The 16383-nt window shown below is 37.7% G+C and overlaps 1 protein-coding gene across 1 annotated transcript; it reads right to left on the bottom strand.

Moving 5' to 3' along the window:
• Positions 1–1814: 1814 nt before the first annotated feature.
• Positions 1815–15988, bottom strand: LOC140165141 (IgGFc-binding protein-like). The gene is made up of 4 exons (XM_072188579.1): positions 15643–15988; positions 11439–12845; positions 3822–3909; positions 1815–2297 (listed from the first exon to the last, which is right to left on the bottom strand). The coding sequence occupies exons 1-4, from the start codon at positions 15749–15751 to the stop codon at positions 2189–2191; spliced, it is 1713 nt and encodes a 570-aa protein (XP_072044680.1). The 5' UTR covers positions 15752–15988; the 3' UTR covers positions 1815–2188.
• Between the last annotated feature and the right edge of the window lie 395 nt (positions 15989–16383).

Here is a 16383-nt window from a genome sequence, read left to right as displayed (position 1 = left end):
GCTTGATCACATCACATTTTTTTGTAAAATTTTGCTGAAAATAAAGCATCTCAAATTCTCAATAACACTCAATACATCTTTATGATGTATGTACAATGTATCTTTTATTAAAATGTTCAAAATATAAGTACATTTGACTTGCCGTGCATTACTTAATTAATAATGAACATAAAATACATCTGTTTGTATGTTTATACATACTTTAGACAGAAAATCAAGTTATTTATAGTGAAGTTGCCTCTGAACTAAGTTATCCATACAATATAACCTAAGTACATGTATTAGGGGGTACTCAAATTGGTTTGGGTACGGATGTGCTGCTGAGACTTTTTAAAGTGGGCTCATCAATATACCAATTTTTCTAGAAATTTGGACCCATCGTTATACTAAAAGTCAATATTTTCAGTCATTTTTAACACAACTGTCCAGATTTTCTTGAAACTTTGAGGAAAAGTTAAAACTTTTCCTCAAAGTTTCAAGAAATTGTTGAACATTTTGGCTGAAGTTAGGCGAAATTGGGCTATTTTCTGATAAATATATGAGAAAAATGGCTCATCCATATATACATAAATACCAAAATTGGCTTAGAAAAAGGGGTAATTGATAAACCAAAAGGCCAAAAATGCTACCCATGTTTGCGGCACATCCCTCTATGATCATTTGTACTGAGTACCCCCTGTATCCTTACTACATACAAGAGTTTATACCATAAAGGTTCGCCTAATGGCGCTATGTGCTCTCTTGACATAAGTGTAATTTTAGGCACAATCTGAAGGTGCCCTCCCGTAAAATTCCCACCAGCAAATAAGGGCACAGAACGTTAATACTTGTTGGGATTTCAGAGGAGGGATCTCTCCATTTGCAAATTAAATTTACCCCAAGGCAAAGGAATCCAAGTGCGCCATTAGGCTTAATCTTTAAGGTATATATAAGTTTTGAAACTGGTGCTATTTGCATACACAGTTTTTGATTTTAAATGTCAAATGAACAGGTTTTTCCTGCGCAGCGACAAGTAGAATGAAAAACATTTGAACAAAAAATTGTTTAATTTCATCAGCATTCCAGCTTAACATTTTTTACTTAGCATGCCTAGAAATAAACTATAAGGCACTGTTTATCAGTAGCTAATTGGGCTACCGTAAACGTTCGCCTAATGGCGCTTTTGGATTCTTAGAAATGTCAACAGCATTAAGGATACGTGTATGTTAAATTGAGCAACCTGGACATAATGCCTCAGAAAAAAATATTGTGACATGACCCAATACTTTAGGTCACTAGGTTAGTTGCTACAGCAGCAAATGTTTTGGGGTTTCTTCAGGTATTCTTTCTCAAAGTGCCATTGGACTTAATTTGTAAATCGATTCATACGTTATACCTAACTCATTTTGGTAAATCTTTTTATAACATTGTACAAGATAAAATAATAAAATTATATAAACAATGTTAAAGATAAAATCAAGAAAATAGAGAATAAAATTTCCTCAAATCAGAAAAAAAAAACATTGACAGACATCATAATATGTCAGAAATTACTGCATGAGATTCAACCATCAATCTTCTCCACAAGTTCTCTTTATCCTCGCACTATAGTCTAATGCTCTGCTCACTGGGCCACAACGTATCAGGTGAATGATTACCGCATTATCATGAACAAGTTTGTTCGATCTTGTTCATAATTGTATGTGTCGATAGGTTTCACCCTGTAACTACACGCACTTTAATGATCAGTGATAATAGTCGGCTTTTTACAGGGATTGCGCTCTCTCATTTCCATGAACTCCATAGCGCCATTAGGCGAATGTTTACGGTATTCCATTTGAGAGCCATTATACACCCCCTATTGGGGGATTTATCCCCCCATCCCCCTGGGATCTACGCCTATGGTATCTCCTACAGACTTGTGGGCAAATCTTTTTGAGTTTGAGATTTTATCTAAACTTCAGGATATTGCAGCAACTACATGCCTTATGAAAAGCTAACAAGAGGTATTTTTGGTTCCTGAAAAAACAAAGTTGTTGCAAATTTGCTGTTAATGTCCACTTTTTTTAATTTTTCCTTCTTCATATTGTACTTTGCCTAGTATAAATATGCTTGAAGAACTTGGTCTTTCTACTTGATAATTCTACTTCAATTCTATTGCACAAATTGACACTATTTATATATAATACAAAGAGCATTGAATTAAATGTTATTTGTTGTACAAAGTCATCACTTGGTTGCTGTCGCGATGTTGTTTTCTCACCACAGCTTTACGGTGATACAATTCCCTGGGGGTGTAGAAATGTTTGTCCACATAACTGAAATGACAAAATAAACATAATTGTATTTATTTTAATAAGGACACATAATATTGATATGATTTTGACTATGTGGTGGTCAAGTGTAAGTGTAAAAGACCCACCTGGGCACCTTCAGGTTAAATACCACTAATTATGTATTACACGGGTTTCAATGGGAAAATGGCTAATTTAGGGGCGAATTTTCTCATATTCAGAACTGTCACAGTTAAATGCCACTAATATCAGGTGAAACTATATGATTTAGATGCCAAATGATCAAAAACTCAACATAGGTTGACCTGAGACTTTTCTTGTTTTAATGCACTGAACCGTAAACACCTTAAAATGGCAGTGCACCCTCGAAGCTGAAAGTTACAATATGGTAGGGCGAATATGTACTAAAAACCGAAGCCGTGCGTATGAATTTTGGTACTATTACAACACAAATGTGTACATCCATATCAAAAGGATGCACTTGTCGGCTGCTACATGTGTCTCATTTCACATAATAACTGGGAATAAATACCAGACTCATTTCAAGTGGAGGTCACTTCATATCATCCCTAAGTCACATGGCTTATTAATACAGAGAACATTCCACAACCATGTCACTTGGGGATGAGTCTGGTATTTATTCCTAGCTATTGTGTGAAATGAGGCACATGTAGCAGCCGACAAGTGCATCGTTTTGATATGGATGTACACAAATGTCATATAATGAGAGAAAATATACCATTTTGAAACATCAAACCCTAAAAAGTACTTTTTTGGCTATATAACTTGATCAATTTCAGCAATTTTAATGTAGCCTTTTCAGATGCCATGCAAACAAATAGTTACACGTCGTATTTCTATGTATCGCCCAGGCCTATTAGTGGTATTTAACCTTCAGCCTCTTCAGTAGTGTTTAGTGCTCTGCAATGCTAGCCATACACATAAAAAAGTCCCAAGTTTAGAGATGTTTTCTCAAAGTATCAAGCGCTATCTCAGGAACTGCTGAACCAATACTAGGCTTGTTAGTACTAATTTTAATGCATTTTCATGCTGATTCCAAATATGGTCATGAAAATTTCTGAAAATATTTGAATGAACAAAATTGAAACTTGTCATCTGCAGTCGACACCTGCGTGGAAAGAGTTTAGTTAAGACATCCCGTTTATAAGGCTGGTTGATTTCAATTTAATAGAACATTGACTGAGGCATGATACAGTGTAGACAGTGTGAGACTTACAAGATCCAAGACCTTGTAAGTTCTCACAAAAAGGATTGTTCTCCATCCAAGCCATAATGTTATTGTAGTCATGCTGGTGATAGGTAGATACTCTACGCCCTTGCTTAATGCCCAAATTTTAATGTTCCAAATTGGTTCCTCAGACTTGATATTTATGTCCCCTCTGATGGCATAAAAATCCCATCTTTTAATGTAGTAAGGTGGGGGAATGAGGCTCTCTGGAGCATGAAGTGCCCCTTTAATGCAGAAGAGCTGGATGCTTTATACATTGTAATGTAGCCTTAATTGATATATAACTGTATTATACATACTTTTCTCTGACCATTAACTTTGTTCTGATAAGCGTCTCAATCATAATAGCCACAAGTACACAACCAACAGCAATAGCAATGACGTAAACTGCACAAATAAACAAAAACATCATAGAGGGTGTTAATTTTTTTTATCAAACGAAAGGTTTGGAATATTGGAATTGTATTATTATTATGTGTCTATGAATATTCTCAATCATCCAGGTAGTTGAATCAAGTTAGATTAGGTTATAAATCTTTGCAACTGGACTTACTGCTTTTGTTGACTGCAGTATCACGTCATATCTCTGACGCTTCATCAGGCCTAGTGATGTGAATTGGCTCTGTGTTATTGACCTGTGACATCACAGTGGTAGGTGTGACGTCACACTGGAGTAACAGGTCAATAACACAGAGCCAATTCACATCACTAGGCCTGATGAAGCGTCAGAGATATGACGTGATACTGCAGTCAACAAAAGCAGTAAGTCCAGTTGCAAAGATTTATAACCTAATCTAACTTTATTATTTTGTGTATTACTTTTTAGTTGTTTGCAATTGCAAACATGTATTGTAAATAACAATGGAAATCTCATTGTAATCTCCATGCTGTCAATTGATGATAGCAGTGTGCACCATGTACTGTGTTTTACAATGTATTTTACTGAGGGTGCAGAATCTAATCATCCGATCCCTCTTAACCATTGATTTTACATATTGCTGCTAATGTATTATTTGCCTGTTGTTTTATGCCTTTTCTATTTATTTTTTTGTAGTTTGAAGCTTTTGCATAATGGGTTATATAGAAATGTGTTTTTTATCATTCTAATCCTGCTACTGTCTACTGAAGATAGCAACATGCATTGCATTCTAATATCATTGCTGTCTAAATAAATACTGAAGTTAGCAATATACATCATATTCTAATCTTGTTATCTCCTGAAGACAGCAATGGCCATCACATTTTAATCTTGCTGTCTATTTAAGACAGTAATGTGTATCACATTCTGATATCGCTGCTATCAACCAAAGATAGCAATGGGACCACATCCTAATCTCACTGCTGTCTACTGAAGATAGCAATGTGCATTGCATTCTAATCTCACTGCTGTCTACTGAAGATAGCAATGTGCATCACATTCTAATCTTACCGCTGTCTACTGAAGATAGCAATGTGCATCATATTCTAAGCTCATTGCTATCCAGTCTAGTCCAACTGCTGTCCATAGATAGCTATATGCTCGTTGCTGTTTACTAAAGAAGCAATGTGCATAATCTTACTGGTGTATACTGAAGATAGCAATGCTCTAGTGACAATAAAAATATGCTATATTTCTTGCTGTCTACTGTACATTAGAATGTGATCCCATTGCTGACTCCAGTAGGCAACAGTGAGATTACAATGTGCTGCACATTGTTATCTTCAGTAGACAGCAGCAAGATTAAAATATGATCCCAATTGCTATTGATCTTCAATAGGAAGAAAGTAAAATTAGAATGTGGTGCACATTGCTATCTTCAGTAGATAGCATCATGATTAGAATGTGATGCACATTGCTATCTTCAATAGATAGTTATGAGATTAGAATATGATGCACATTGCTATCTTCAGTAGACAGCAGTAAAATTAGAATGTGGTGCACATTGCTATCTTCAGTAGACAGCAGTAAAATTAGAATGTGGTGCACATTGCTATCTTCAGTAGATAGTCATGAGATTAGAATGTGATACACATTGCTATCTTCAGTAGATAGCATCATGATTAGAATTTGATCCTATATAGACAGAGGCAAACTATGATCCAAATTAGTATCAAGCTTCAATAGACAGCAGTGAGTTTTGAAATTGGTGCTCATTACTATCTCTGGTAGACAGCAGTGAGGTTAGAACATAGTGCACATTGCTCAGTAGACACAGGCACCCCACCCCCCAAAAGAAAAATCCACAAAGACCCACCTTTTGCTATATTGTCCAATAAAAAGGTTCAAAAGTGGGAGAATAATTAACAAAAGATCCACTTTTTAGTGATAAGATGTTTGAGTAGTGTGACAAAGACAGTATATATATTAAGATTAGAATGCGATTCACAATGCTATCTTCAGTAGACAGCAAGAGCAGAATGTGGTGCACATTGCTATCTTCAGTAGACAGCAAGAGTAGAATGTGGAGCACATTGCTATCTTCAGTAGACAGCAAGAGTAGAATGTGGTGCACATTGCTATCTTCAGTAGACAGCAAGAGTAGAATGTGGAGCACATTGCTAGTTTCAGTAGACAGCGAGAATAGAATGTGATGAACATTGCTATCTCCAGTAGACAGCAAGAGTAGAATGTGATCCACATTGCTATCTTCAGTAGACAGCAAGAGTAGAATGTGATGCACATTGCTATCTTCAGTAGACAGTGAAAGTAGAATGTGGTGCACATTGCCATCTTCAGTAGACAGCAAGAGTAGAGTGTGGTGCACATTGCTATCTTCAGTAGACAGCAAGAGTAGAATGTGGTGCACATCGCTATCTTCAGTAGACAGCAAGAGTAGAATGTGATGCACATTGCTATCTTCAGTAGATAGCAGTGAGAATAGAATGTGATGCGCATTGCTATCTTCAGTAGACAGCAGTCAGATTAGAATGTGATGCACATTGCTATCTTCAGTAGATAGTCATGAGATTAGAATATGATGCACATTGCTATCTTCAGTAGATAGCAGTGAGAATAGAATGTGATCCACATTGCTATCTTCAGTAGACAGCAGTGAGATTTGAATGTGATGCACATTGCTATCTTCAGTAGATAGTCATGAGATTAAAATATGATGCACATTGCTATCTTCAGTAGAAAGCAGTGAGATTAGAATGTGATGCACATTGCTATCGTCAGTAGACAGCAGTGAGATTTGAATGGGATGCACATTGCTATCTTCAGTAGACAGCAGTGAGATTTTAATGTGATGCACATTGCTATCTTCAGTAGATAGTCATGAGATTAGAATATGATGCACATTGCTATCTTCAATAGATAGTAGCGAGATGAGAATGTGATGCACATTGCTATCTTCAGTAGAGTCTCAAGATTAAAATGTGATACACATTGCTATCGTCAGTAGAAAGCAGTGAGATTATAATGTGATGCACATTGCTATCATCAGTAGACAGCAGTGAGATTTGAATGGGATGCACATTGCTATCTTCAGTAGAGTCTCGAGATTAAAATGTGATACACATTGCTATCGTCAGTAGAAAGCAGTGAGATTATAATGTGATGCACATTGCTATCATCAGTAGACAGCAGTGATATTAAAATGTGATGAATATTGCTATCTTCTGTAGATAGTCGCGAGATTAGAATGTGATGTACCTTGCTAACTTCAGTAGACAGCGGTGAGATTAGAATGTGATGCACATTGCTATCTTCAGTAGATAGTAGCGAGATTAGAATGTGATGTACATTGCTATCGTCAGTAGACAGCATTGAGATTAGAATGTAATGCACATTGCTATCTTCAGTAGACAGCAGTGAGATTAGAATGTGATGCACATTGCTATCTTCAGTAGATAGTCGCGATATTATAATGTGATACACATTGCTATCTTCAGTAGACAGCAGTGATATTAGAATGTGATGCACATTGCTATCTTCAGTAGACAGCAAGAGTAGAATGTGGTGCACATTGCTATCTTCAGTAGACAGCAAGAGTAGAATGTGATCCACATTGCTATCTTCAGTAGACAGCAAGAGTAGAATGTGGTGCACATTGATATCTTCAGTAGACAGTAAGAGTAGAATGTGGTGCACATTGCCATCTTCAGTAGACAGCAAGAGTAGAGTGTGGTGCACATTGCTATCTTCAGTAGACAGCAAGAGTAGAATGTGATGCACATTGCTATCTTCAGTAGATAGCAGTGAGAATAGAATGTGATGCGCATTGCTATCTTCAGTAGACAGCAGTCAGATTAGAATGTGATGCACATTGCTATCTTCAGTAGATAGTCATGAGATTAGAATATGATGCACATTGCTATCTTCAGTAGATAGCAGTGAGAATAGAATGTGATCCACATTGCTATCTTCAGTAGACAGCAGTGAGATTTGAATGTGATGCACATTGCTATCTTCAGTAGATAGTCATGAGATTAGAATATGATGCACATTGCTATCTTCAGTAGAAAGCAGTGAGATTAGAATGTGATGCACATTGCTATCGTCAGTAGACAGCAGTGAGATTAAAATGTGATGAATATTGCTATCTTCTGTAGATAGTCGCGAGATTAAAATGTGATACACATTGCTATCTTCAGTAGAAAGCAGTGAGATTAGAATGTGATGCACATTGCTATCGTCAGTAGACAGCAGTGAGATTTGAATGGGATGCACATTGCTATCTTCAGTAGACCAGTGAGATTTTAATGTGATGCACATTGCTATCTTCAGTAGATAGTCATGAGATTAGAATATGATGCACATTGCTATCTTCAATAGATAGTAGCGAGATGAGAATGTGATGCACATTGCTATCTTCAGTAGAGTCTTGAGATTAAAATGTGATACACATTGCTATCGTCAGTAGACAGCAGTGATATTAAAATGTGATGAATATTGCTATCTTCTGTAGATAGTCGCGAGATTAGAATGTGATGTACCTTGCTAACTTCAGTAGACAGCGGTGAGATTAGAATGTGATGCACATTGCTATCTTCAGTAGATAGTAGCGAGATTAGAATGTGATGTACATTGCTATCGTCAGTAGACAGCATTGAGATTAGAATGTAATGCACATTGCTATCTTCAGTAGACAGCAGTGAGATTAGAATGTGATGCACATTGCTATCTTCAGTAGAAAGCAGTGAGATTAGAATGTGATGCACATTGCTATCGTCAGTAGACAGCAGTGATATTTGAATGGGATGCATATTGCTATCTTCAGTAGACGGCAAGAGTAGAATGTGGTGCACATTGTAGATAGTCGCGAGATTAGAATGTGATGTACCTTGCTAACTTCAGTAGACAGCGGTGAGATTAGAATGTGATGCACATTACTATCTTCAGTAGATAGTAGCGAGATTAGAATGTGATATACATTGCTATCGTCAGTAGACAGCATTGAGATTAGAATGTGATGCACATTGCTATCTTCAGTAGACAGCAGTGAGATTAGAATGTGATGCACATTGCTATCTTCAGTAGATAGTCGCGGTATTATAATGTGATGCACATTGCTATCTTCAGTAGACAGCAGTGAGATTAGAATGTGATGCACATTGCTATCTTCAGTAGACGGCAAGAGTAGAATATGGTGCACATTGCCATCTTCAGTAGACAGCAAGAGTAGAATGTGGTGCACATTGCTATCTTCAGTAGACAGCAAGAGTAGAATGTGATCCACATTGCTATCTTCAGTAGACAGCAAGAGTAGAATGTGGAGCACATTGCTATCTACAGTAGACATTGCTATCTTCAGTAGACAGCAGTGAGATTAGAATGTGATACACATTGCAATCTTCAGTAGACAGTTAACGAGATTAGAATGTGATGCACATTGTTATCTTCAGTAGACAGTTAACGAGATTAGAATGTGATACACATTGTTATCTTCAGTAGACAGCAGTGATTAGAATGTGATGCACATTGCTATCTTCTTGCGTTCTTCCATTTACTTTGATGACTCCTTGGCACATAACCATTTGCTTCCACGTCACATGAATGATTGCATCCAGATATTAAGGCTCAGATCTATGCGACGGAGCTCAGCGTATCTCCATTAGCATGCAAAATGGGAGTTAACTCTGTGTATGACTGAGCTGTACACCTGTTAACAGAGACCAATGGACATACGTCTTTGTGCCCCTGATCTGTACACATGTTAAGAGAGATTAATGGACACACGTCTTTGTGCCCCTGAGCTGTACACATGTTAAGAGAGATTAATGGACATACGTCTTTGTGCCCCTGAGCTGAACACATGTTAAGAGAGATTAATGGACATACGCCTTTGTGCCCCTGAGCTGTACACATGTTAAGAGAGATTAATGGACATACGTCTTTGTGCCCCTGAGCTGTACACATGTTAAGAGAGATTAATGGACATACGTCTTTGTGCCCCTGAGCTGTACACATGTTAAGAGAGATTAATGGACATACGTCTTTGTGCCCCTGAGCTGTACACATGTTAAGAGAGATTAATGGACATACGTCTTTGTGCCCCTGAGCTGTACACATGTTAAGAGAGATTAATGGACATACGTCTTTGTGCCCCTGAGCTGTACACATGTTAAGAGAGATTAATGGACACACGTCTTTGTGCCCCTGAGCTGTACACATGTTGGCAGAGACTAATGGACATACGTTTTTGTGCTCCTGAGCTGTACACATGTTGGCAGAGACCAATGGACATACGTCTTTGTGCCCCTGAGCTGTACACATGTTAAGAGAGATTAATGGACATACGTCTTTGTGCTCCTGAGCTGTACACATGTTGGCAGAGACCAATGGACATACGTCTTTGTGCCCCTGAGCTGTACACATGTTAAGAGAGATTAATGGACACACGTCTTTGTGCCCCTGAGCTGTACACATGTTGGCAGAGACTAATGGACATACGTTTTTGTGCTCCTGAGCTGTACACATGTTGGCAGAGACCAATGGACATACGTCTTTGTGCCCCTGAGCTGTACACATGTTAAGAGAGATTAATGGACATACGTCTTTGTGCTCCTGAGCTGTACACATGTTGGCAGAGACCAATGGACATACGTCTTTGTGCCCCTGAGCTGTACACATGTTGGCAGAGACTAATGGACATACGTTTTTGTGCTCCTGAGCTGTACACATGTTGGCAGAGACCAATGGACATACGTCTTTGTGCCCCTGAGCTGTACACATGTTAAGAGAGATTAATGGACATACGTCTTTGTGCTCCTGAGCTGTACACATGTTGGCAGAGACCAATGGACATACGTCTTTGTGCCCCTGAGCTGTACACATGTTAAGAGAGATTAATGGACACACGTCTTTGTGCCCCTGATCTGTACACATGTTAAGAGAGATTAATGGACATACGTCTTTATGCCTCTGAGCTGTACACATGTTGGCAGAGACTAATGGACATACGCCTTTGTGCCTCTGAGCTGTACACATGTTAAGAGAGATTCATGGACATACGTCTTTGTACCCCTGAGCTGTACACATGTTGACAGAGACTAATGGACATACATCTTTGTGCCCCTGAGCTGTACACACGTTAACAGAGACTAGTGGACATACGTCTTTGTGCCCCTGAGCTGTACACATGTTAACATAGACTAATGGACATTTGTGTCCCTGAGCCATGGACTTCAGTTACTAGCAATGGGCGTCAAGTTCAAGTTGAAATGTATATTTGCCATAATGAACTGCGGTGTGTTTTGTTGCTTTGGAAAACCAAGATCTTCAAAGTTGATCAAATCGATCACTTCAAAATAATGACAGGGGTGAAATTAAAACATAAGATTCCACGAGTCCTTGGCATAGTCATCATAGTAATGGTATGCTCCAAGGCTCGTCGCGCGTTACTATATGTTACTGACCTGTTGCATGATTATGTTGATCTGAAACGGAATCTAACACTAAGCAATCTTTAAGATCATGATTGTATATATCTTACCAGGTTTAACGCATTCAGTATAATCACACTCAATAAGCGTCTCATTGGGGACTTCCATACACGGCAGCTGCACAGTAATCAACTGCTGCTCACAGTCATGCTCAACAATATCCGATATGCCCGGAAGGGGTGAACGACAAAGTGTGTCTTTAAGACCCATTGCAATAGGGTGCGCAAAGGAGTTATAATAAGCAAACCCGTACAGAATTGCAGAAAACATCGTAGTGTTCGTGTCACCAATAATGCTGTGCATGCCTTTACGTGCGACCTCGATACTGCCGATGCAGTAATCAGTCAATTCGACCGTTGTGAATTCAACATCAGGAATAGAGGTCATTTGCCGTCCATCAAGAAGAATGTCCTCGAAGTCTGTGCAATCTGCATGGACGGTGATGAAGTTGGTAACTTCTGTTTGTTCTTTGGTTTTGTTGTATGTAACAAAGGTAGCTTCATTGACACGTTGCTCTAATGAAGGTACTAACGTCATTGCAGGATCACCTGTGATGTTATCCGCTTCAAATCCGCTACAGAATTGCGCCGTAAGTATCGGCTTATTCGACACGACTAAAGTTGTTTCGTTCGCAGCAAGCTGGAAGTCATGATATTCGCCTGGTTTGAGAGAAACAGAATCTGCACCAACTCCAATCTCTGTGCCGTATCGAGCAGCTAGTATTCTGAAGCGGTTCCCGCTGGCTTGAGGTCTTCCCATCAGAGGTGCTGCAATGAAGGTCTTTCCCCATTGATTGACAGGAGGTAGCTGCTCCACCAGATGGTCACATGATTGTATATCCTCTGGAACAGACGCACACCTGTTACCGCTTATAACAGCAATCGGTTTGTTGGAATTAATACGAGCTCCTGAAAAATCACATTCAGGACATTGCAGTTGTATCGCTTCAAACTGATTCGCTGTTAGCTTGATGCGAGACCCGGCAGGAACGATGGTACGTCGCGCAAATTGATATGGCTGTGCAGGTGTGAAGTAAATTTCAGTATCATCTTCAGTGGCGACTAAGGCAAACTGTGATTGAATCCAAGGACTGTATGTGATGATGTAGTACTCTGTACCAAGCGCATGGGTTGGAAGAGCGAGGAAACCATCCATAGATCTATGGTGTACATCGTTATACACCTGGACAATGACGTCATTATCGGAAATCACGGCGATTCCATTTTGCACAGTGATTCCATCAGTTTTCTTCAAGACAACGTCGTTTGGTAAATAAACAGTTTTATGTTTACCCATTGGAATCGCTAAGTTTTCTATTATGTTCTTGCGATTGTAAGTTATATTAACGCGAGTATCAAGTGGTGATTTATTGGTGATGACTAGGGTTGCATTGTGGCGGAGAGAGTAGTTTTCTGAGAGTGCGAAAACAAACTTGGTGCCGGCGTTTGTCCTTTGCTCTGTGAATACAAAAAAAGAAGAAACATTATAGTTTTGAATCGGTTAACTATGCATTATTTTCATTTTAAAAAGTTTTAATTCTCAAAAGTGTTGCCATGATGACCCTTAAATAGATTCCAAAACTACACCATAAGCGTAGATCCCGGGGATGTGGGGATAAATCCCCCAATATTTTGATAGGGTGGATGGTCCATACGGTCACCCCTCCCATCATGTGGGTTTCTGACCAAATTAACCTCATATTTGGTCATACGGTATTAGGCTAAAAAGCGCACATATTCCACTTTTGCACCACATGTGACCAGTTTATTGCAATTTTTTTTGCATGCTTCTCGCATATTTGTACCATAAACTTCCGCCAAAATGTTCTGGATTCACTATATTTCAAGAATTTTTTTACAACCCCACTCCATTTCAAAAAGAAACCTACGCCACTGAACTACACTGAAATTTGAAAAGCTATACTGAAACTTTTTCAACAATCAGTCGTAAAGATTTTTAGAAAACCTTTCAAGGACATGGCATTACATTTTTGTAAACATTAAAATTGTAACATTTAAAAAACATATACGGTAGTTAAAGGTTGCTGCAAACCATTCTAACATAATGTAATTTTTAAGTGTTGGAAAAATATTTCGACTGGTCACTAACTCAATTCTACGAGTGTTTAACTTTAATGCCTGCGTGATAGGCTTCGTGTTAAAAAGTTTTGAGATATTTCTCAAAATATCAAGAGCTATCTTAAGAACTATACTGAACCAATATTTTAATATTAAGCTTTTTAAGCTTAAAACCTTGTTTGTGCTCACTTTAATGCATTTTCATGCAAATATGGTCATGATAATTTGCAATATGAAATGTTTGATTGAAAATAATTGAAACTTGTTGTCGGCAGTTAAATTATGTTTATGGGTATAGACTAGTAAAAGGATCAGAGTTTATTTACTATCACTGTTTTTAAGAATATTATTGTGATTTTTTTTTTACTACAGAATATTTTTAAATGTTTTCATGATCTTCACATATTAAACAGCTCATAACCTGACGGTTTGACAGCAATAGATAAATATATATTTTTTTGAATTGTGTTTGCTGGGTGAATGATTTGTGAAGGCACTCTAGCATGCAACAAAAGCAACAATTTCAATTATTAAAATGTGTCTAAGTGCAACTTTACACCTTTTTCATTCAAAGGAATGTCATGGCAACTATTTTGGGATTGTTGACACAAACGGGATGTCAAGATGTGAAGCCATTTTGGTATATCGATGGATGGGGCTTTTAGTGAATAGGCCTACCAATGGCCCAAATTACTCCAATTATTTTCTATCAATTTACCATAAGCTTAAGTTAATAGTCGTATTTTAGCATTTAGAGTGGTATTTTAATCCTGTTAAATTTGGTAAACGTGTTAAAAATGAATAAGGACCATATTATAATTACCGTAATAAAATATGTTCACCAAGTTATATAGTTTAAATTACTACATGCATGTAACATACCTCGCGGGTAAGCCTTCGTGTATCGAAAATAGGAACTATAGGTAAAATGTCAAAATAATATGTTCATTTTGTTGAGTAAGCTGTAAACAACCCGGGGTAAACAATAAAGGCACAATTGTAAAGGAAAATGAGAAGAATGGCGATTATCGACTCAATAAATATCATATTAAAAGCTATGAGTTGGTAATTAACAAAAGGTTATATTTATGAGCACAAATTATTGAAACCCGTTTATTTACAGATTGAATTATGAATATGTCTTTCAGTTTTATCAAGAAAAAAAAAAAAAAAAAAACGCCTTGTAATGTGACATTGTTGGATGACTAATGGAAAAAGAATACACCCAAAAGTTGGTTGTCTAAAATCAACATTGAATCACGTGTGCCCATGCATGACATAAGCACAGGGTGACAAAGGTAGAAAACCCGGTAGAAAACTATAGGCGTAATTATTACGGTGATAAATTGCAAAGTATAGGCCTAATAACAATTGTTTTAACAATGTGCGTTCACAATACACGGCCGGTCAGTATTCTCAAGCTGATACCAACGACCTTTAAAATTGATCATCAATAACAATCAGGGACAATAGCCCGGGACAATAGGCGAATTTTCATTCTGCAGATCGGCATATATAATTATTTAGCCATTTATTTGATAATTTAATTTATCATCATCATGTCAGTATTTGATTTACGTTCATGGATATATAAATCACAACTCACACGTTTAAATATCACTAATATCATTAATACGAATAAATGTTCTCTATAGAACGTTGCATGTTTGTTTGTTTGTTTGTTTCACTATAAATTATAGACCATATCCAGACACAGCTTAAGTTATTTTGCTAAAGTCAAAAGTTACGTAAAACTTTATCATGATGATCGTCTTGGGTCGATAGGCTTCGCCTTCGTTCAAGTATAAAACTGTTTTATACTTGAAATCCAACGGCAACCCCGATATTCAATGTTAAGCTTTGAAGGCGTATGGTCTGAGATTAGCTCTGACTTCTTCAGGACAAAACTATTAGGAGTTGTGCATGTACACTACCCTTTATCTACAGAGTGTCATAATCAGTTGCCTCTTGTCCAATGATATGTGACTGCAGGAGGCATTGGAAACTATTGGACAAGGGGCAGTTCATTGTGATAATCTGTAGACAAAGGGCAGTGTACATGCAGAACTCGTAATAGTTTTGGCCTTAAGAAATCAGAGCTAATCTTGACGAAAAGCGTGACTGTCTTATGAACCCGTCGAAACCACAGACGATATCAAATTTATACACAACTTACCAGGTTTGCTGTCCACAACATAATATCTTCCTTGTGTTGTTGCAAAATCGACGCATAAAGTAAGACAGGTGAAAATAATAATTCCAAAATGAAACATGGTGGTAGCCATCAATCTCCCCTAGCCCCTACTATCAACTTGTGTCCCGTAATACCATATGAGTGACACACATTGTATGTTTGTTGTAGTTCGACTGAATGAAAATTATATCGACTCAAAAAAAATTGGGGGTTGACACGTATTTGTTAAAGAAAATTCCACCAGGCACATAACATAAGCACGCAGTGTTGAAGTAAGTTGAACTTAAACCTCTACGGTGCTGTAGTCACAGAACGCATTAATGTTGCTGCGACAGTAGTGCGAACCAGATTTTCTGCAAGCACAGATACTCAACACAAGCAAGACAAATCACACTGTGAGCTAAAAAGACCGCATTTTCAATGGCAAAGTTCAATAACTGTATTCAATAAGCATAGCTCAAAATTCAACCTCACATTTATGGAGTATGTGTTTTTGTACCAAACACACTCAAAGGTCATTATATATTTGTAGAAACCTACTGAGTTTAAAGAACTGTGTACTGACAGATGAGCTTGTTAGGGAGGGCCATAACACCGTCAAATGACCTGTAACAAAGTTCCCACGATGGGAAGCTACAGATAACAGATTGATACTATATTTCAGAATGCAACAGGTTAAACTCACCTGAGCGTATTTAATTGTCTCTTTCATGCGTAATTCCA

This window comes from Amphiura filiformis, chromosome 11 (assembly GCF_039555335.1).
Source record: "Amphiura filiformis chromosome 11, Afil_fr2py, whole genome shotgun sequence".
NCBI lineage: Eukaryota > Metazoa > Echinodermata > Ophiuroidea > Amphilepidida > Amphiuridae > Amphiura > Amphiura filiformis.
Note: the sequence above shows the minus strand (reverse complement) of the source record. Positions and strands in the feature narration are given on the sequence as shown.

Bases quoted from the DNA above. Each gene is read 5' to 3' on its own strand.
- LOC140165141 (XM_072188579.1), bottom strand. From the start codon at position 15,751: ATGGCTACCACCATGTTTCATTTTGGAATTATTATTTTCACCTGTCTT. The intron at 3,910-11,438 runs GTAAGATATATA...TTATTTGTGCAG, and splicing joins TACTGAATGCGTTAAACCTG to TTTACGTCATTGCTATTGCT. The intron at 2,298-3,821 runs GTATGTATAATA...TTGTCATTTCAG, and splicing joins AAGTTAATGGTCAGAGAAAA to TTATGTGGACAAACATTTCT.